At 43.7% G+C, this 22673-nt stretch overlaps 1 protein-coding gene across 4 annotated transcripts in view; it reads right to left on the bottom strand.

Moving 5' to 3' along the window:
• Positions 1-424: 424 nt before the first annotated feature.
• Positions 425-22673, bottom strand: part of ATAD2 (ATPase family AAA domain containing 2) — an 88231-nt gene continuing 65982 nt past the window's right edge. Inside the window, exons 25-29 of one of the 4 annotated variants that reach the window (XM_025178690.2) lie at positions 18813-19085; positions 18651-18734; positions 15250-15383; positions 10339-10467; positions 425-600 (exon numbers count right to left, since the gene is read on the bottom strand). In XM_025178690.2, the coding sequence (XP_025034475.2) occupies positions 562-600; positions 10339-10467; positions 15250-15383; positions 18651-18734; positions 18813-19085 (659 nt within the window). In that variant the 3' untranslated portion in view covers positions 425-561. Of the gene's footprint in view, positions 601-10338; positions 10468-15249; positions 15384-18650; positions 19086-22673 lie in introns of all 4 variants that reach the window. The other 3 variants (XM_075920164.1, XM_075920163.1, XM_075920165.1) reach the window with 3 other exon arrangements.

Here is a 22673-nt window from a genome sequence, read left to right as displayed (position 1 = left end):
AAATCAGCTAGATGATCCTACACAGCACCAAACAATGAAGATCTGTGTTTTGTACAGTGCCCCCTCCCCAACTTAACGTTGGATAGTTTGAGATCTGAAAAACTGAAATGCTACATCAATCTGAAAACAAATCTGCGACACTGCCTCTTTCTGAGTGTGCATTACACAACTCCTTAGTTATATAATATTATTTCTTAAAAGTATGTTAGTTTTAATTACTTCGTATTTTCATTTGTTCGTTTGTCATAATTGTACAGTATGTATTGACTTATGCAGCTCTTTTGAGTGAGCATGTGGGAGGGAACTGCTGGGCTGACTGATCTCAGTAGACCAAAACCCCTCCTGCTCTTCCAATTTCTACACTAGAGGTAGCATTAAAAACTTAGAAATAAGCAATTTAAAAAAAAAACTTAGAAATAAGCAATAGATTGTCAATATATTTTAATATATTTATACATGTATATGCACTCTGATATTGACTATGCACAGGCAACAAAGGAGCATAAAATTAAAGAAATAGATTAGAAAAGTAGAAATCAGTTAATTTTAGATATTATGATCTTAAGTTTGCTTGAAGACTGTAATTTCTTTTTTCATTTCCTGAAAGAGAAAAAAAAACGAGTAGAAACTGCTGGAAACCTTGTATTTGTTTTCTCTCTCTCTCTCTCTCTTTTTTAAATCACTAACAGCTGTATATATTTGACAAAGGCTCAACTAAAAATAACTATAATAAGAAAACCTTTACTCATCAGTAATTTTTTTCTAGAAATGTATTGCCTTTTGCTATCTACACTTGAGAGTTACGTGCCCTGCCACATGAAACAGTTCTTTCTGGACACATACATGATTTTAGAATCAATGTAATACAGTAAACTTCTGATAATTCGTCACCTTTAGGACCCAGGGGGTGCCGGATTATCAGATATGCCGGACTATCGGAAGGGGGGGGGCTATGAGAGGTCTGGGGTGGGGTGCATGCCACCCCAGATCTCTCATAGCCCCCCCTTCTGATAGTCTGGCTCTGCCCCAGGCGTCCCGGATTCAGCTGCTGCTGCTGGTCAGTTTCAGCAGCGGCTGAATCCGGGACGCTTGGGGCAGAGCAGCTGGCGTGCTGCCGGGTTGGTCCAGTAGCGCCGCCCCTCAGCGCTGCGGGACCAACCTGGCAGCACTCCAGCTGCTCTCCCCCAGGCACCCCCAAGAGCAGCTGGGGTGCTGCCAGGTTGGTCCCACAGCCCCAAGGGGCAGCACTATGGGACCAACCCGGCAGCACCCCAGCTGCTCTGCCCTCAGCTTCCCAATTCAGCTGCTGGTCAGTTTCAGCAGCGGCTGAATCGGGGGAAGCCAGGCGCAGACCAGCTCCAATTGTCTGGCAGCCAGAGCACTTCCAGGTTCCTGATGGTGCCAGACCATCAGGAGTGCCGGAGCATTGGATGCCGGACCAATGGAGTTTTACTGTAAAAGCCACTTAACTGTCCTTTAGTTCCTCTCTAGCTTCTGACACAACCGTACATATATAAAATTATTTTAGAAAGCTGGAGAACCAAAGGTTGATTTGGAGAGGCAATACTTTCACTGATCAGCTCTGGCTCTGTCCTATGTATAACTGGCTGCTTTCATGAAGAAATTACTCAGCGTCATTCCTGGACATTCTACCTCTTGATATAAAAGACAGACCCTGCCTGTTCAACCAGCATGTTTCCCCAAATAATACTAGAGCAATCTGCACTGCCTTTCCTTCTTTGGATTAGAGAAAAAATTAACAGCCTCTGTGTGTTTAAAAAAAAAAATTACCCCTCCCCCCCAAACTCCAAAAGATAAGTGCATTCTATGGGTTCCATTAGCCCTCCAACGTTCTAAATGAGTTCCCCTCCTACGCTCAAACATGTCTCTATAAATGAATTCTGCATCCATTTCAGTACTCTGTTCAGATCCAATGAAGCTATCTGCATTGTTGCACAATCAGAACAGAGGATTGATTCTTTCTGTCAGATGTGGAAGACTAGATCTGGATGACCAATGCCTGGAGGAAAATTTTTATTTTTAAGAGAAGATGTAGAAAGACCAGAATAACCGAGTCAGTCACAGATGAATACCTCAAACACTAGGACAAGCAAGTTTTCAGACCACTTAAGAGAGTCTCAATGCTGGTGTGATGGGGTAGACTAGCTCCTGAGGCCCCTCGCTGGAGGCCTTTTGGTCCTGCCCCACATCAGCCCACTAGAAAGAGAGGTCCTCCAAGAAGGCTAGAGTGCAGCAGGGGAAACAGCCAATTAGAGGCCAGGAAGGCCTTATAAAAGGAGCTGCAGAATGCAAAAGCCGTGAGCCCCGTGGCACATGCGCTGAATACTGCTTCTGACAAGCCTCTGTCTGCGGTGCCGGGGCAAGCCCAGCACCCATAGTGGAGCACCTGCGGGGACATCCTCGAAGAAGAAAACCAGGTTCTTCCCCCACATCTCCAGGGTCCATTACCTACTAGGAGAAGTGGCCTGGATACTGAGGCACCCCAGAGAGGGAATTGAACTATAGAGACCTAGCCAAAGAGCTGAAAGCAGAGCTGTCCTGAGAGGATGAGGACACATTTCCCAGAAGGAAGCTTTGGGGGGCACTGCTCTATTCCAGAGTGGGAACAAACAGCTATTAAAGAGGGCAATAAGGGTACGTTTACACTTGCTCCCTATCTCGAGATAGGGATGCAAATGTATCTGACCAAAAATTGCTTATGAAATGGGGATTTAAATATCCTACACTTCATTAGCATAATCTTGCCCGCACGCTATTCCGATCGCCAGCTGATTCGAACCAGGAAGTGTGCTCCAGGACACGTTAGTTCAAATGAAACCCCTTGGTTCGAACTAATGTTACTCCTCATTTTTTGAGGAGTAACGTTAGTTCAAACCAAGGGGTTTGATTCGAACTAACACGTCTCGGAGCACACTTCCTGGTTCGAATCAGCTGGCGATTGGAATAGTGTGCAGGCGAGATTATGCTAATGAAGCACGGGATATTTAAATCCCTGCTTCATTAGCAATTTCGGTCGGCTACATTTGCATCCCTATCTCAAGAGAGGTTTTGCTGGACTTGTACTAGGTATGTTAAAAAATGGAAGGGTTTTTTTGTTTGTTTGTTTTTTGGGTAAATGCATAACTGCTGGATTTTTCAAGTGGTTACATGTTTACACATGGGGGAGGGGGAGGCAGAGAGGGAGCCCTGCAAACACTGGCTCCCACAGAGCTGCCTGCCCCCCACCAGCACTTCTGCCTCTGTATTTAAGGTGAGAAGACTCGCATATAATCATGAAGGCTCATCAGTTAATTGTTTAAATATGTATACTAACACACCCCTAACTTGTACCCTAGAAGGGGTTTGTTTTATTTTGCATAGACTGTGTGTGACTCGGCCAGATGGCTAAGTCACCAAAGAGCCACCATAAAAGAAAAAGAGTGCAGATACATGCACTTGGCCGGGGGCAAGGGTTGTGAGAAATGAATGCAACCCCATTACAGTTGGACTTGCCCAGCCTGGACCTTTGATGCCTCCTGAAAATTTATGTTCAAGTATGGCTGAACATAAAGCCTTTTCTATGAGAACTTGAGAATTATGGCTCTTCTCTTTCTACATAGTTATTGTAAATCTGCACAGGTAGAAAACATTCTTTATGAAGTGACTGGGTTTAAAATGTTCAAAAATTCAACAGTCCAAAATGGAGAGGCAATTTAATGGTACAAGAGGAACACCCTTTGCTGGTCCACGTCTAAAAGTAGATGAATCCTTCATTAACATAAACCTAAGCACTATGTTAAAAAAAAATCTTAAATGACTACTTGCAAAATAGTACAATGAATCCTCTGCAGTAACAGGTTTGATTACATGCCTGCACTAGCAGGCTGAAAGAGAGGAAAAGGGAGTTACTCACCTCATGCAGTAACGAGTGTTCTTCGAGATGTGTCCCCCCGTGGGTGCTCCACTCTAGGTGAAGGGTCGCCCTGAGCCGCAGATTGGAGCTTTGCAAAGCAGTTTCCCCCCTGTTGAGCAGCGCATGCTCAGAAGGCGTCTCGAGCCCTTCTCGCCCTTTGTAGCGCGCGGCTCAACTCCCTCCCTTTCAGTTCCTCGTCTCTGCCCGAGTAATTTAGACTCCGTGCAGAGGGGAGGACGGGAGGGTCATGGAGCACCCATGGGGACACACATCTCAAAGAACACGTGTTACTGCACGAGGTGAGTAACTCCCTTTTCTTTTTTGAGTAGTGTCCCCGTCGGTGCTCCACTCTAGGTGACTACAAAGCAGTATTCAATATATGGCTGGAGGGAGCCAGAGTCAATGTTTAGCGGTGGTAGAGAGCACCGCCGTAGCAACTGCTGAGTCATGTTTAAGTTGTGGTAGGATAGCATAATGTCTGGCAAAGGTATGGTCTGAAGACCATGTTGCTGCTCGGTAAATATCCCTTAAGGGGACATTGTTCAAAAAGGCTGTAGAAGCAGCCGTGGCTCGAGTTGAATGCACTCGTGCTGGGCCTTGTAACGGCTTATTGCCCAGGGTGTGGCACTTGACTATGCATGTCGAGATCCATCTTGAGATTCGTTGTGATGATAGAGGTGTTCCTTTGGAACGCTCAGCGATGGATATAAAAAGCCTTTCGGATTTACGAAATGGTTTTGTTCTCTCCAGGAAGAAGGCGAGAGTCCTCCGAATGTCCAGAGTATGCAGGGTGGTGTCCTTCTGTGAAGCATGCGGTTTTGGGAAAAAGGTAGGTAGTACAATTGGTTTGTTGACATGGAATTCTGTACAGACCTTTGGCAGGAATGCTGGGTGAGGTCTAAGTATGACCCTGTCCTTCATAAAAACTGTGTAGGGGGGTTCTGACATTAGTGCCCTGAGTTCACTCACCCGTCTGACTGACGTGATAGCTAATAAGAAGCAGACTTTCATAAAGAGAAAGGGGAGTGGTACTGTAGCCAGAGGCTCAAAAGGAGGTCTGGTGAGGTGGTGGAGAACAAGATTTAGGTCCCATAAGAAGGGGGGGGGGCCTTGTAGGGCGGGTATACGTTGTGGAGCTCTTTAAGGAATCTTTTAGTGATAGGATGGGCAAATATGGAGAAGCCGTCAATCAAGGTATGGAACGCTGCTATTGTGGAAAGATGAACTCTTAAGAAAGAGATTGACAGTCCTGATACTTTAAGGTCTAGAATGTAGTCCAGGATCGTATTCAGTGGGGCAACACGGGGTTCTACTTTGGTTCACTGGCACCAGTGAGAGAATCGTGTCTTTTTTGCAAGTAAGTTTTTCGAGTGGACTGTCTCCTACTGTGGAGGAGGATGTCCTTCACTTGCTAGGAACAGTGATTTTCTATCTCCGAGAACCAGAGAGCAGCCAAGCCTGAAGGTGTAGGGTATGGAGCTGTGGGTGTAGTATCGTGCCATTGCTCTGAGATATCAGGTCTACACGGTTTGGTAGTAGATAAGGAGGGTGAACTGCTAGCTTGTGCAGGTACGGGTACCAAGTTTGTCGGGGCCACGACGGGGCTATCAGAATGACTAGGGCTCCGTCTCTGCAGATCTTGCGTAGGATTCTTGGGATGAGCGGTATGGGGGGGGAAGGCATAGTGTAGGGGGGCCGTCCATTTGATTAGAAAGGCATCCCCCAGGGAATGTCTGCCAAGTCCTGCGTGTGAGCAGAACTGGGGGCATTTGGCGTTCTGGGCAGACGCAAAAAGGTCTATAGATGGCCATCCCCATAGATGGCCATCGGTGGAAGATTGAGTTTGCGACCTCCGTGTGTAACTCCCACTCGTGATCCGAGGTGAAGTTGCGGCTGAGTGAATCTGCTCTGGTGTTGTTCACCCCGGGCAGGTAGGATGCTATGAGGGTGACATGGTTGCTGATGCAAGAGTTCCACAGGCGGATAGCTTCCGCGAAGAGGGAGCAGGAGCGGGCTCCACCCTGCCTGTTTATGTATAACGTTGTGCAGATGTTGTCCGTTAGGATGCGGACTGTCTGATTGGCAATGTTGGGGGCAAAGTGTGCACAGGCATTCCTTACTGCCCGCAGTTCGAGGAGGTTGACGTGTAGTCGTGCCTCGGATGGGGACCACCTTCCCTGAACCCCTTGATTGTTCATATGTGCTCCCCAGCCAAGGAGGGAAGCATCCGTGGTAATCTGTATAGTGGGTTCGATTTGTTGGAATGAAACGCCTGCAAGGAGGTTGTTCGGTACCGTCCACCATTGTAAGGATGCAATAATGTTTGGTGGAATAATCACTGTCTTGTTGAGGGAGTGTCGTGACGGTATATACACAATTGCTATCCAGAGTTGGAAGCATCGAAAAATGCAGACGAGCGTGGTGGACTACATAGGTGGTGGAAGCCATGTGTCCCATTAGTCAGAGAAAAGTAAGTACTGTAGTGTTAGGAGTTGTAAACACTGCACTTATAATTTCTTGTATAGTTCTGAAACGTTGTCGAGGTAGGTATGCTCGAGCTGTGATTGAGTCCAGGCGTGCCCCGATGAACTCTATATCTTGAACTGGGTAAAGCGTTGATTTGCTTTCGTTGACTAGAAGACCTAGACGATTGAGGAGGGATGTGGTCGTACTTATCATGGAGGCGGTTTCATCCTGTGTCGAGCCCTTTAAAAGGCAGTTGTCTAGGTAGGGGAATATAATGACCTTTTGTCTTCTGAGGTACGCAGCGATGACTGCTAGTACCTTTGAAAATACTCTCGGAGCTGACGAGAGGCGAAAGGGGAGAACATTATACTGAAAATGATCTGGGCCGAGCGTAAAGCGTAGATAGCGTCTGTGGGTAGGATGGATAGTTACATGGAAATACGCATCTTGCAGGTTGAGGACTGCGAACCAGTCCCCTTGATCTAGCACAGGAATGATTGTTGTAAGTGTGACCATTTTGTAACGTTGTTTCCTGAGAAACTTGTTCAGTTTGCAGAGGTCTAATATGGTCCTCCAGCCCCCCGTTTTTTCCTCGATCAAAAAATAGTTCGAGTAAAATCCTTTCCCGTGAAACTCTACTGGTACTCTTTCTATGGCTCCGATTAAAAGGAGTCGATCGATCTCTTGTCTTAGTCGAGTTTCGTGAGAGGGGTCCCTGAAAAGAGACGGGGTAGGGGGAAGGGTAGGTGGGGTAGTGGTAAATGGGATGGTGTAGCAGACTCGAATTATGTCTAGAACCCATCGGTCCAATGTTATAGATTCCCATTGTGGAAGGAACGGCCGTAAACAGTGGGTAAAAAGATGGCCCTGTTGCATTGTTGCTAGATCGTGAGGGAGGTATTGCAGACCTTCGACCACATCTTCAAATTTGTTGCTTAGAGGACTGAGCAGTTGGTGGGCGGCCCTGATTAGGGCGCCTCCTCTGAGGTCGTTGTCTTGACCTAGTGTCTTCATACGGTCTCTGTGGTCGCTTGTTTTGCCCATACCTGTAGCGATTGTATGTGTTATATGGGGTGTATCACCTGCATTTGAAAGGCGGTGTGTACATGCCCAATGTACGAAGAGTGGTTTTCGAATTCTTACTGTTGTATAGCATTTCATCTGTAGAAGCTGCAAATAATTTTTGCCTATCAAATGGTAAGTCTTCTATTTTGGGCTGAAGTTCTCCGGGAACTCCAGATGACTGTAGCCAGGAAATTCTGCGCATGACTACCGCCATAGCTGTAGTCCTGGTTGCGGTTTGGAGAGCGGTGCGAGCGATCGTATGGCCTTCATGGACTATCGCTTTCAAGATAGATCTTTTGGATTCAGGGAGATGTGGTATTAGTTCTCTCAACTTCGAATAATTATCGAAGTCATGATTCACTAAGAGGGCAGAATAATTTGATATTCTTAGTTGTAGTGTAGAAGAGGAGTATATCTTCTTGCCAAAGAAGTCTGGCTTTTTATGGTCCTTATCCATATTGCCATTTTTGTATTGCGGCAACTTCGCTCTTTGCTGTGCTGATTTAACAACTAAGGAGTTGGCTTGTGAATGCGTAAACAGGAAATCATTGTCTTTTGGTGGAACGAAGTATTTTCTGTCAATCTTTTTATTAAGTCGGCTGGATGGACGCGGGTGTCTTCCACAGATCCTCAGATGTTTCCATGATTGCCTCGTTAATTGGCAGGGCAATCTTACTGTGCAATGTAGGATGCAGGTTCTTTAACAAGTGATGTTGTTTCTTTTGCACTTTTTGGAGGGAGACATGCTGACTTGTCGCTACTCGCTTGAATAATTCTTGAAACTGTTTGAGGTCGTCGATCGCTACTGTATCTGATGGTATAACTGCCTCGTCTTGCTGGGCACTTAGGTCGTCAAGGTGTGTGATGTTTATTGATTGAATATCGGATTCATTGTCCAAAATTCGTTCCTCCTCCTCTGCGTGTGTTGCCGGAGGTAGGGGCTGTAGATGAGGCAGGCTCCTTCGAGATGGTGAGGAATGGGCTGAGGACCAGCGTCTGTATGGGTCCCAATGATCCCAGGGCCCCCATTGGGGTGGGTAGGACCAATAAGGATGCCATGGGCTTTGTTGTGGTCTAGTCCTATGGTAGTATGAGCGAGACCCCCTTGGCGACGTGTGTCGTGAAGAATATGTCGTATATCTGTCATCATCCTGTAAGGGAGTGTCTTGCAAGGACACTGGAGACACAGATCTGGGAGGGGAATGCCTTGCCAAGGATCTCCCAGGTGAGCAGTCAGTGGGAGGCAGGCATGAATGCTGCTGCCTGCTGTGAGTGTCAGACGCTGTCTTAGAGTGTTCTGTAGCAGACTCTTGAGGGTGCCTCTCGCTGTCTGCTGCCGGCACCGGTGTAGAGATCTGGTTTACAGTTGCAGCCGGTGCTGGCTGTGTATGGGTTTTCTTTTGGTGCGGTGCCAACGGTTTGAGCAGCACTGTCCCTTTAAGCTGAGCCGGAGTTTTTTGCGGTGCCGGGGCTTGAAGCAGCGCCAGGGCTTGCAGCGGCACCGCTGTTTGAAGCGGCGCCGGCTTTTCTTTCCACCCCGGGTGGTTAGCATGTTCCTGGGACGGCTCGGAGGCAGCGCGCACCGGTCCCGGTGCCGGTGCCGAACGGGAGGATCTTCCCTCTGCTTTGCTAGCAGGGGTCCTCAGACTTACTTGCCCCTTTCCCTGTGTCTTTGGGGAGGAAGAAGGCAGGAGAGAGCACGACGGTGAGGCTCTCTGCCTTGTAGTTTTTGGCGGCGGGGGGGTTTCATGCTGCGGTTCCCCCTGCTCTGTAGGCTGCAGAGCCTTTTCAAACAGAATCATCCTCAGGCGGAGCTCTCTATCCTTTCTAGCTCTCGCCGTGAGGGAAGCACAATGTATGCAGCTGTGAGGTGAGTGAGTTTCCCCCAAGCATCTAATACATTTCGTGTGGCCGTCAGAAGCCGGCATAGGCTCGCGGCACTGCTCACATTTTTTAAAGCCTGAGGAGGCAGACATAGTTCGGGAGATTCTTATTTTCTTAAACTGTTGATGTTTTCAGAGTTTTATTTATTTGTGACTGTTGTTATAGTCCTTTCTTTCTTTTTATGTGGTTTATTTGTTTTTCCAGCTGAGAAGCTGAGAGAGTGCGCGCCACGGTTCACCGGGGCTCCGGTCTGAGGCGAATTTCAGTCCCCGAAGGGAGATAGATAGTTTTGTTCTTTTTATAACAGAAAAAATTTGTTGTTGTTATTTTAAAGAGAAACAAGGAAAAAAACTAATTTGGAATATAAGAGGGGAAAGACTGTGGTAAGCTAACTATTAGAAATGCAGTCAGAGACTGAGAGGGAGCTCCTACTCGCTCTGTCCGCTGATGAGGGCAGTTGAAGAGGAACTGAAAGAGAGGGGGTTGAGCCGCGCACTACAGAGGGCGGGAAGGGCTCAAGATGCCTTCTGAGTATGCGCAACTCAACAGGGGGGAAACTGCTTTGCAAACCTCCGATCTGCTGCTCAGGGCGACCCTTCACCTAGAGTGGAGCACCCACGGGGACACTACTCGAAGAAGTAACAGATTTTGGTAGTGGGACCTTTTTAGTATATCTGTTGTCCCAAAATGCTGGCTCTGAAGAAAATATATGTGATTTAATGTTTTCAAAACGTTATGTAGGTGAGACTATCTCCATGTTCAGTCAATTGTTTTTGTCTGCTGAATTTGTACCAATTGTGCTAAATATGATAGGATTTTGTGATATGGATACTTGCCCTTTAGACTGAAATCAGTAATTTATTTCAGACAGGCTACTAAGCTGAGGAGAGATTAGTGAAAATGAAACAAGACAGTCTTTACATCAGGAATACTCATCAGTTGTATAGTAGAATGCATTTTATTTAATATTTAAAAGAACGATTTAATTTTTAACATTTAAAATTTTTTACCTGTATTAATTTGGTCTTGTCATAGTCTTTGCGATGTTGATAAATACATTGGCTAAGTATTGCATAAAGTTTTTCCAAGTGAAATATATTGTAGCCTCTACTTTTATCAGTGACCATCTTTAACAGTTTCTGGGGGGGGAAAATGTATACATTTAAAAATATGATAATGTCTGAATAGACTTTTGACATGTTCAGAATCTCATAACAATACATTTCAGTGGCAACATAACTAGAGAATTATATTCTTTCATCATTAACAGTAAACACACAAGATAATAGTTATCAGAAATAACTGAGTTATGACAGTCTTAAGCAAAAAGTTAATTTTTTTATACTTCAGAGAAAAAGGAAGCCTGTATATTCGGAGCCAGACCAAGAAAAGCACAGCACTGTCATGTGAGGTATTACAAATTAACTTTTTCCCTAGAACAGCAGGAAGTGACTCTTCAGTGATTAAGCCATTCCAGCAATAGCTACATCTTGCCTCACTTGACAAGAGGAATGGATGTTGCAATGCAGGGCCTTCAGGAGTGGTTGTCTGGCCTTAAGGTACCCTGTACCCTTTAGTCTCATTCACCCCATGGAAATAAAGCCAGATAACCCAGAGTGAGTGGCTGGGAGCACTTGAAGCTCACAGACACTGTTCCAGGGCAAAGGGACTGAGGGTCTTCAACTTGCCCCATCTGGTCTGTCTATTGTGGCACAAGAGATGAGAAAAACAGAAGGAGCTCAGTTAGGAAGTCCCATCTGGGGTAAAGAGCCCCAGAAATTTTGATCCTTCAAAGTTCCTTCTCTACTGCATAGCCCCATATTTACTCCTGGGAGAATCCCACACCACTGTGAAATGTAGAATTCCATTTCTCATACAGAATTGGGGCCACAGAGCATCTGGCTGCCCCTAGGGGACAATGAACTCTGCAGAGGCCTGCTCACAGTGAGCCGAGTGTCCAGCCTAGCAGGAATGAAGCTCTGTATACTCTGTCTTGCATGATCCTCATTGTCCAGGATACAGGAGACAGCCTGGGAGACCCAGCCCCATCTTTTGTAAGAGAAGTGCAGCACTGCACCACCAACTCACCTGGTGTGTTAAGTAAAGAAGCTGTGAGAGAGTAAAGGCTCTGGAAATGCAAGTTTCTGGGCCCAGGACTGCACATGGTGGGCTCTGGGGGGAAAGATGTGTGGGTATCTGGGCCGTGGGGTTCCCCCAAATCTGGGCTCTGGGGAGCACAGGTGTCTGGTCTCCAAGGGCCCACAAAGTCCCCTGTAACACACTCCAACTGGAACTGGGTTGGTACAAGGCCTTCTTTAACATCTACTCCCAGGGAGAAATCTTTTTTGTTGTATAGATTGTTAGAGTAGTTGATAACTGGAATTTTGAAATAACCAACCAAAATATTTGAAGCTGGAGCGATTATACTGTGTTTGACACAAAATATGCATTTTTTTCAGATCAACATATTGTGCACCAAATTTAATGTTTTGGTGCAGAACTCCTAGGAGTACGAATTAACTCCAAAGTAGAGTAGGATAATGGGTTGTGAAGCATCTGTAGGGCACACCTTGAAGAACTGTCATTACTGCAAAGGGTAAGTTACTTCATCTTCTTCTTAGAGTAATGTCCCTATCAATTGGGGGTGGCCAACCCATTACAGACGAAGAGCCAAAATAGTAGTGGATACAATGCAAAGTGCCGAAGGAAAAAAGGTGTTTAGCAAAAAAACCCAACACCACACCACCACAATTTGCTCCTTTAAGAGCCACGAGTGCGGGAGCTAAAAATTTTTTCTTTTAAGAGCTGCACGCGGCTCACGAGCCTGTGGGTTGACCACCCCTGCTATAGATGTTCCACTATAGGTGACATCACAGCAGTAAACCCAAGGGGGACTGGGGCTTCGTTATGCAGTATGTTACTACAGAGAGTACAGCAGAGCCAAAGATGGTGTGGCAGGCTGTCCTGCACAGTGCCCTGTTGTTCCATGCCAGGGATGGTCTCAGTGCCAGTCACAGTGCTGGCATCTGCACAAGTCATTGTGCTAAAGTCTGAACCCATCTTGGTGCCTTGTGGTGGGAAACAGTCCCTGGGCAGTGGAGAAGCATGTGCTTCAGAGGTTACAAACAAAGCCTTTGGAGAAGAGATCATGTGGGTGATGGCATGTCTGCAATGTCCAGAATGGCCAACAAGCAGGCTGCTGCCCTGCACCATAAGGAGGGGCCTTGACCTGCCTCCTGCATATAGTAGTGCCATTCTGAACAGTGCCGGCTGTACCTCAAGCAGTATGACTCTGACTCTAAGTCATGTTTGAAACTCCAAGTGTGGAGAACACAGTGGTGCTGAGTGTGATTGTTACAGAAAATGGTGCCAAAGGGAAGGTGAGTGACGCAACGTCATTGCCAGTTTGCTTCTGCACCCACTTGTGATGGTGGAGGTCTCCCTTGCAGTGTCATCATGGCAAGCAGATCTCTGGCTGCTCTGAAGACATCCAAGGTAGAAAGGAGCTCCAGCTCTCCATTCTCTTAACTGGCACTGAACTGGCACTAACATGGCGTGGGACTTGCACTGAACTTGATGGACGCTTCTGCTGGCCTGAAGTCAACAGTGCCACCTCCTGTGAGACAAGCACAAGATGCCCATCTACAGGATGCACAGCACTAGTGTTGACTGTCCCAGCAGCTCTTTGTCGACGAGTGCCCTGAATCAGTTTTCTTTTGCCTCTTGTGATGCACTGAGAAGGAACATGGTCATGCTGCCACTACAGATGTGTACTTTGGTACTAGGGAGTGTTGGTACCAGAGAGTCTCTATATGCAGTCTTTCCTTAGTGCAGAGCCTCTCTGAGGTTGGTGCACTCTGCATGGATGTGTTGGGTGCCAGGTCCAGCTAGCCCGAGGTTGGCTAGAGTATAAAGGGCTGCCTCTATGTGCAACTGCTTAAGCCTGAAATCCCTTTCCTTGGTTTGAGGGCAGAATCCCTTGAAAATCTTGCACTGACCTATTTGATGGGATTCCCCCAAGCACTTTAAGCAATACTGGTGGGAACTGCCCTTTGGCATTGGTTTGTGTCAAGTACTGCATAGTTTAAAACCTTGGGATTTAGGCATGACCCAAACCCCAACTAGGGGAAAGAAACGGAGCCTCTCAAGCACAAACTTAGTGAAATTTAACTATTTACAAGCTAAAAGTATAGAAGTCACCAAGGGAATGCTTGCCAAAGCAAGGGGAAAAACAAACCAACAAACAAAAAAAAACACACACACACTCACTCACTGGTGGCAAGATGGAACTGAGGAGCTTGAAGGTTGGCAGGGTTCTTATGTGACACCATGAAGATAGAATACCAGGGGGATGTCTAAACTAACTGGGGGGGGGGGAAGCTTCTGACAACTATGAACATGGCGTGACAACTCTGGTTATTCCAGAGAAGGTGTAATGAACCTCATTGCTCAAGGTGGGGGTGTCTGTCTGACCTCATTGACTAAACTCCAGATGAGAGACCTGACTCCTTCCAACAACCAGCTCTTATCCCCCACCTCTCCAGTCCTTTGTTCTCAAGCTGGGAAATGTTGCTCAACTCCTCAGCAAAAAGATGGGAAAAATCTATATATTTTGTGTTATTGAGTGTGAGGTGTCTATGTCCTGATGATTGGATGTGCCATTATCTTCAGAGATGTTTCACTGATATGGGGATTCAGGGCTCAGACAGGTAGGTAACCCCACACACTGTCCTAACCAGCCAGCACAACAGCCCTTTCTTCCATTTAACAGGTAACAATATAGCATATGGGAAACTGTGGCATGCACAGACTCAAAAGATTACAGAAAACAACACTTGGCATAATTAGCAAAATCATATTTAGCTAGAAAATAGTTTGAGATCCAGAAATGGAGGGAGGTGGAAGAGAAGACTTTTCTTCCCATAATGTCAGGCAGCTTATATCCATTAAGCAGAATAGCCTTTGGGTGTTGCTTCCTTGATTTCCTTGTATTATCAAAGAGTTAGGTGGTGGGTGCAAGAATAAATACAAGTGAATGGAACAAAGGAATGCTTTTCTGCCCTCTTTGAGATAAGAGCACAAGAAGCAGAAGCTTTGCTGGGTCCATGATGGTCTTGTTGATTGAGAGAGCCACCCAATCCAGCTGGGACTGAATGGCTGCACAATATTCAGGAACTGTGTTGAGTCTCCTGAACTTCCTTAAACTAAATCTAGAACTTGGACATCACCCTGTGCATTGATTCTGCCTAAAGATGGACTAACTGCCTCATCTAATGAAAATCATGAAACTGCCTTCAGAATTAACTTGCTTTCATCTTCCAAATACTCCAATGGGCTGGTTGGTGTAGGCCTCACAATAGTAAACATGGCTCATGTTTCAATCTTGGGGCTCTAGAGTAGGGCTCCCATGCCTCCCAGCAGTGCCAGTAGGAGAGATTAACTGGCATAGGAGAAGGACTCCTTGGCACATGGTACCACTTGTAGGGTCAATATCTGTCCCAAGGTGAGGCTCATGATCATCTTAGGGCTACTGTCCAAGGCCACCTCTATGTAGTGCTACACAGACTCCTGAGGTGCTTCTTGCTAATAGGAAGAAAAGGCTGGATCTTGGATTACTGATGGAACTGACAGTAGGTATGCCTGCATACTGAGACTGGAAGGTAGGATGGTAGAATGACCTGCATTCTTGAAATAGCCTCTTTCTTTGGAACAAAAATGGTCCCAGGAAGTGAGGACTGGGAAGAAACATTTTTTCTAGAAATTCATGGAAGCTGAAATAGATCATCGCCATCTTTATATCAGGAAAAAGAAAGATTATTCTCACATCATCAGTAGATCCTTAAATTAACCCATGCCAGCAATAGCAAGTTATTAGATTATTTAACCCTATTTCATGTTCAGAAAATAGAAAGTATACATACTTTAAGATCTCCATAGTCCACTATAAGCGGGGAAGCTGGCTCAGTGAGGATCTCTATGGCTTTCTCAACACTGATTAGCTGCTGCTGTTCAACTTGAGAACGTCTACCACGTGTCATACGAAGTACACACACATCTAGAATGAAAAATTAACTTTAAAATCAGGATTTCTGTCAAACTATCTGGATTAATTCATGGCCAAAACATCCAACATCTCTGTTGAACTAGACAATGTTCTCTCTCTGGAGAGCCACCAAGAGGTCTTCAAAACAGAAAATGCATTGCCCAGTGATTTCCTGTTATTGGCATTTACAAGTTTGAGATGTCTGGTTTGTGCTTCTTTTCTAGTACACACAAGAGGCAGTTCAGATTTCACCATTCTATGGCCAAAAAAACTCTATAGATGAAAGCATTTAAAGCTGTAATGAAATGCTAAAATCTCATTAGCTGATGATACATAAATTCTTAACTCTGACAATCTTACAAAATTTAACTATATACATGGACTTAAAAGCAGCCAATGTAAAAATTATTCAAATGGTTTCTCAAACGGGAAAGACTGTAGAGAAAATCAGAATTAGGTAACATTTATAGGCACATAGAAATTGTCATATTGGAACAGATCCACAGACCATCCAGTCCAGTAACCAACACTAGATACTTCAGAGGAAGGTGCAAAAAACCTTACATAAGGCAGATCTGGAATAATCACGCCCCACCCAATTAATCCCTAGCAGTTAAAAACAATTTAGAGCACTAGTCTTAACATCTCTTAAGAATTGTTAGCAATAACTATAACTCTGGATATTCCTATTATGCAGAATTCTATTATTAATGCTAGTGTTCATATTATTTTTGAATTTAGATAATTTTTTTGCCTCAACAACATTCTAGGACAATAAGTTCTACAGTTTAATTATATACTATTTGAGAAAGTATTTCTTTATATTCCTTTTCAATTTGCCATTTTTTATTGAACTCCTTGTTTTTGTGTCAAAAGATGAAAAACTCCCAATCTACTTTTATTACACCCCCTCTTATTAGTCTTTTTTGAAGGTAAACAATCCCAGTCTCTTCAATTTATCTTTATATAAAGTTTTTCCATGTCATTAATCATTTTAAAAAAAATCACCCTTTTCAGAACCTCCAGATTCTTTTTTTTTTTCCTTTTTCTTTTTTTTTTTAAAAGGTGAGTGACCACCACAGCACAGAGTATTCTAGGGCAGTGTTTCTCAATCTCTTTAATACCAGAGACCTGCTTGCTGTTTTCCTAAACTGCGTTCAGGAAGTCTCAGGGACCAGCACTGGTTCACTGACCAGTCAGTAAGAAACATTTTTCTAGAGAATATGGCACTGTTGTATTATGCATTTCCCATGTTCTTCTCCACCCCACTATATTGTTTGCTTTTCTGACTGCAGCTACACAGTGAGCAGACGGTCTTCACCGGGCTGTCCAAATGACATCCATATCTCTTCCAAAGTTGAAACAATTAATTTAGACAACTTTAAGGTATCTGAGTAGTTAAAAGATTTTTCTGTGATGTACCTCAATTAGCATCTCAACAACGAAGAAGTTAAGTTGCCACCCTGGTGCCTACTTTCCTAGCTTGATACTTTCCTAACTTCCCTCTGAAGTTCCTCACAATTTGTTCTCAATTGGATTAACCTAAATCACTTTTCTGATGTGCAACTTTTGCTACCTTACTGCTCACAAAGTTCCAGAACATTAATAAATATACTAAATAATATGGGACCTAGTATAGAACCATAAAGCATCCTGCAACTAATCTTTCACCATGATGAAGGCCGACCCTTTACTCCTATTCTTTGTTTCTTGTGTCTTAGGCAGTTTTTGATCTATGACCACACTTTGCCTCTAAACATCCTCACTATTTATTTTTGTCAGTAATTTTTTGTGTGAGGGTACCTTGCCAAAAGCTTTTCAAAGTCTAAATAAACTATATCAACTGGTTCCACTTTATCGACTGTTTATTTTTTTCAATTTTTCCAACTAATGTATCATCTACAGATATAATACGTATTATTGGTCTAAATTCCCCAGATCATCGCTAGTGCTTCTTCAATATAGACAAGTCTTGCTACCAGTAGCTGGTGGAGCTTTTTTGGTTTTGGAGAGACACAGAAAGACCATACATTTTTGTTAGCAGATTATTCACTTGACACTTATGCTCTCAATTTTGACCAGTCAAACATCTGGGATACAGTAACCAGTTCCAGACAAGAAAGCGGGGAAGAAAAAAAATAAGAGGGAAAAGCTAAGTCTGCTCCCCAGCCCCAATTAGTGCCATAGGAACAATCATTTGGAACAATGTACTTCCAAAGGATATTCTAATGAGAACTGCATGCTGAACTTGTCATATTTTATAAATATGCTGGTGATAGATATCTAAGAAAAATAAGGGAGTCAGTAATGTATGTGGATTTTAGTTGAGCATTTAACTTAAACCTCTGAAAAACCTCTCAATTCCACCACTTGCCTGGATATGAACAATATTGCATAAACTGGAATCTAGCTGAAATTCTACACACAAAGGGGTATTAGAAATTGCCAGTTTTCTGGATGACAGAAATGTTTCTAAATGGCTAATAAAAAGGGATCTGAGAAGGAGAATAAACAGATTCTTAATAAAATAAAAATATTAATGTGGGAAGAGATGCAAACATTTTGAATGCCAATAAAGATAAAAATGTAGAAAAAATAGGAAAATAAAGTGAGACTTCAACTTTAAGAAATACATGCAAATACACTTGAAAATGCTTATCAGATGATAAAAAAACTGAGCTGCATAAAAAGAAACAAGGCAAATTAGGCACAAGTCTGAATGATTATATGGCAGTATATGAAAGGCAAGTCTGAAAAGAATTAAGAGGCATTACATCACAGGACAGAGAGAAAATATTAATTGTGCATGGGACTAAGGCTGCAAGTCTGCCAAAATGGTCATGGATTCAGTGTCTTTCTGGGACCTCGGAGGACTTGTTTGGACAGCCGCACTAGCTGCTGTAGAAATACAACTGCACCTGGGATATCTGATTTAATTCAGGGCACCATATTATCAGGAAAATACTAATATAATAAAAACAACTCAATGAAGAGCAACAGAGGTGCAGCTAGGAGGACTGATTTAAGAGGAAAGACTTGAGAGTTAAACAAAGGTTGGTTAAGCAATGACAAGAGATTGGCTTGGTTAGAACAGTTTAAAAAATATCTGAAAAATATGAACATTCAGAACAGCAAAGCATAATTTAGAATAAAAATACTGGATGAAATTGAGAAGTTTAAGATTAATAAATGTACCACAGGAAATAATTTCATTAACAAGAATAGGGGATTAATGAGTTAAGGTCTTTCCATCTCTAGATTCAGTGACTATCCACTTACCATTGCAATCCTTCTCTTCAGAGTTTTCCATTATTTGAGAATTGAGAATTTCTCCATTACAGCCTTCACTTTCTCTTCTCAGTTCTAAAAATACAGGAGTCTTATTGGTTTCCTTTTCAAATCCATGCTTAGCATTGTCACAGATGTCTCTCTCTTTCCCACCTTCTGCCTCAGACTTATTTTCACAATCATTTGCCTGCAGTTCCCGAAGAGCAGTTTCTCCTTCTTCCATTGAAGAATCACGTGTAACTTCAGTTTCAGTCTGATCCACACTAGAATCATGATTTTCTAGAAACACTTCTACATCACTCTCAAGATCATCCTGCTCTTCCTCTGGAATTTTGTTCTCTTTATTGAACTGAGAAATCTTCCTCTTCTTTGTTAAACTACCCAAGGACCACTTTTTCCTTCTGCGAGGTTTTTTCTTTGATAAAGCTACAAAAGAGAGTTACAAAAACCCCCACAAGAGTAACCCAAAAATATTTGGCAAAAATGATATCTTGCCCCTAAGACTTTCTTACTTAACAAGAAAAATAATCAAAGAAATAGAAGGTTACTCACCATGTGCAGTAACTGAGGTTCTTTAAGATGGGTCTTTTATAAGTCAGTGGTCCCCAATGCGGCGCCCGCCGGGCCATTTATGTGCACCCACTGAGTGATCGGGGCCAGCCCCGCCCCGCCCCCGGGTGCCCAGCAGCCCCAAAAGGTTGGGGACCACTGATATAAGTGCTCCACTGAAGGTGTGGCAGTGCCCATTTTGCCTGGTTTTGGAAATCTTTGGTAGCAATGACCATTGGGCTGACCATGTGCTCTTTCCCATTTTGTACCATGAGCTGCATGTGTATTTTTATGATATACATATAAAAATGCTGTGCGGGATCCAACTGTTCTCAGTTCTTTCTATACCATAAAATGTATCTTTGAGCACTGAGGCAGAAGGGAGGAGGACAGGTAGTGGAGCACCCATAGGGGCACACATCTCAAAAAATGTCAGTTACTGCATACGGTGAGTAACTTTCTCTTATTCTTCAAGTAACATCCCTATACATGGTCCACTGTAGGGGACTGTAGAACAATCAGGGTAGATAAAAATGGATGATTTAAAAACAACAACAACAAAAAAAAGCCTAATTTTTTAATTTAAATTGGATTTTTTTTTAAATCGATATTACATTTCTTAGTTACAATTAAATATCACAAACATGCTACACCCACAAATATAGTCTCAAAAAATGAATTAATGTCTCTAGTCTGTCCAGCTTAACTGCTAGCTCTTGCTTCTTGAAATTTCTCGGCTTCCAATTTCTGATTCTCAGCAGAGTAAAAAGTAATGTGCAAAGAAAGACAAGCTGGATTACGGATGTTAAATTGCAAGTAATTGACTAATTGAATAGGAGTGTTGCTACACTTCAAAGGTGAAAGTGCTGTGGGGAGCATGGGATCAGCTGGGCAGTCCCCCACCGGCCCTGTGCTCCCAATGGTGTTTCAAAGCAGCAGTGCCATGTGTAGCCCAGGGTCAGCTGGGGACTCCACCGCTGACACCAGGCTCCATGCAGCACTGCTGCTTTCAAGTACCCCTTCCCCCTCTTGCTGCATCTTTCTGATGGGGGTGGGGTGGGGAGAGCAACTGGTCAGTTAGCCTGTCAACTATCCGATAAGCATTTGCTTATCAGATAGCTGACTAGCTGTTCACATCCCCCTAAGCTGGATAGGATTGTTTTTGTTCTGTGCCAATGTGGTGGTGGTGGATCTTGGCCAAGCATGGCAGAGGAGTAGTTAAGGCATTGTCTTAAGAAAAATCTACATAAACTGGAAATTCAGCTTAAGATATGCAACTCCAGTAATGTAAATAACGTAGCTGAAATTGACTTACCTTAAGCCAAATTTTTCTAGTGGCCCCACAACAGTGGGAGGCCAATGGGACTTCCCTTATTCCTTGAGACTGTGAGGAGTTCCAGAGTTGACAGAAGTACCTTCAGTATTCAATTTAGCAGGTCCTTTCTAGACCCACTAAATCAAACTTTGGAAAAATCAACCTCAGCATTCTCCATTTAGCATAGACATGACCCAGACAGAGAGACAATATATAAAAAAGGATAGAGGCAGCATAGAAAGGCACAGTGGAGAGGACTGGAAAGAAAAGGGATGACATTCAGCAGAGTCAGAGCTTTTTATGTCCTCCCTCACTTTTGCCAAAGAAAAACTGTCAACTTCTGGGCATAAGAGACCCTCTATCTGGGAATAATTTGAAGAAATTTGTTCCCTGGGTAAAAAAGGAAAACTTGTTAAGTGTAAGCAGTGCAAGAATATGATGCAGGGGCTGACTGCAAGAATGAAACATCATAAGGAAAACTGCTTATTGTGGATGAAGACATGGATATGGCTGACTGGATCAATTGGTTAGTAACTAATTCACTTTGTAATGTATCATTCTTCAAGACTCTCTCTCTCTGTGTCTTTGAGTAGAAGTGAGATTTGACAAGTAAATTTCCAAGCTGTTTACTATTTTGGGTGTTGCTGGGGGGAAAAAAGTTTAGCTTGCTAATACTTATGGCTTGTTCAATTAGTTAACTCTATTCTATACTCTTGGGGTTTTAAGAAAACGACAACTGCCAGTGAGTTCAATGGGGCTTACTCCAAAATTAAGTGCACTCTAAGTACAGTCTTACTTTTTTTTTGTTTTTGTTCTTGTTATTTACATTGTAATTTAAATCAATCCACCCTCAAAACAATACCCTTAGATGGAAGGCTGGAGCTTCAGAACGGTGTCCAAAAAGGAAGAGAATTCCATAGGTTTGCTGTACATCGTGTGAAGAAATACTTTTTTGTTTTAAACCTGTTAACTGTTCATTTCATTGGTGATCCCTCGTTCGTGTGTTCAGAAGTAGTAGTAAATAACACTTCTGTATCTACTTTCTCTATTTCAGTCATCATAGACCTCTAATATGCCCCCCCCCACCCCCTTTAGTTGTGTCTTTTTCAAGCTGGAGTCCCAGTTTTATTACTCCTCCTCATATGGCAGCCATTCAATATCCTTAATCATTTTTGTTGCCCTTTTCTGAATCTTTTCCAATTCCAATATACCTTTTTTTAAATAGGGTGACCACACCTGCATGCAGTCATATCATGTATTTAGAGGCAATATGATATTTTGTTTTATTATCGACCTCTTTAATTATTCCCAACATTCTATTAGCTTTTTTGACTGCTGTTGCACATTAGAATCAGAACAATAGAGCTGGAAAAGATCTCAGAAGGTAATCAAGTCCAGCCCCCTGCCCTAGGCAGGACCAATGCCTTTGTCAAGCCGAGACTTAAAAATCTCTAGGGATGGAGACTCCACTACTTCCCTAGGTAACCCATTCCAGTGCTTCACCACTCTCCTAATGAAACAGTTTTTCCTAATATCCAACCTTGACCTCTCCCACCACAACCTGAGACCATTGTTCCTTGTTCTGCCATCCACCACTACTGAGAACAACCTTTCTCCAGCCTCTTTGGAACCTCCCTTCAGGAAGTTGAAGGCTGCTATCAAATCCCCCCTCACTCTTCGCTTCTGCAGACTAAACAGACTCAACTCCCTCAGCGTCTCCTCGTAGGTCATATGCTCCAGCACCCTAATCATTTTGGTTGCCCTCTGCTGGACCCTCTCCAATGCATCCACATCCTTTTTGTAGTGGGGGGCCCAGAACTGGACACAATACTCCAGATGTGGCCTCACAAGAGCCAAAAAAGGGGAATAATCACATCTCTGGATCTGCTGGCAATGCTTTTCCTAATGCAACCTGATATGCCATTAGCCTTCTTGGCTACAAGGGCACACTGTTGACTCATATCCAGTTTCTGTAATCCCCAGGTCCTTTTCTGAAGAACTACTACTTAGCTGGTTGGTCCCCAGCCTGTAACAATGCTTGGGATTCTTCCATCACAAGTGCAGGACTCTGTACTTGTCCTTGTTGAACCTCATCAGATTTCTTGTGGCTCAATCCTCCAATTTGTCTGTGTCACTCTGGACCCTATCTC

Source organism: Pelodiscus sinensis, chromosome 2, assembly GCF_049634645.1.
Source record: "Pelodiscus sinensis isolate JC-2024 chromosome 2, ASM4963464v1, whole genome shotgun sequence".
NCBI classification, from domain to species: domain Eukaryota; kingdom Metazoa; phylum Chordata; order Testudines; family Trionychidae; genus Pelodiscus; species Pelodiscus sinensis.
This window is presented reverse-complemented; position numbering and strand designations above follow the sequence as displayed.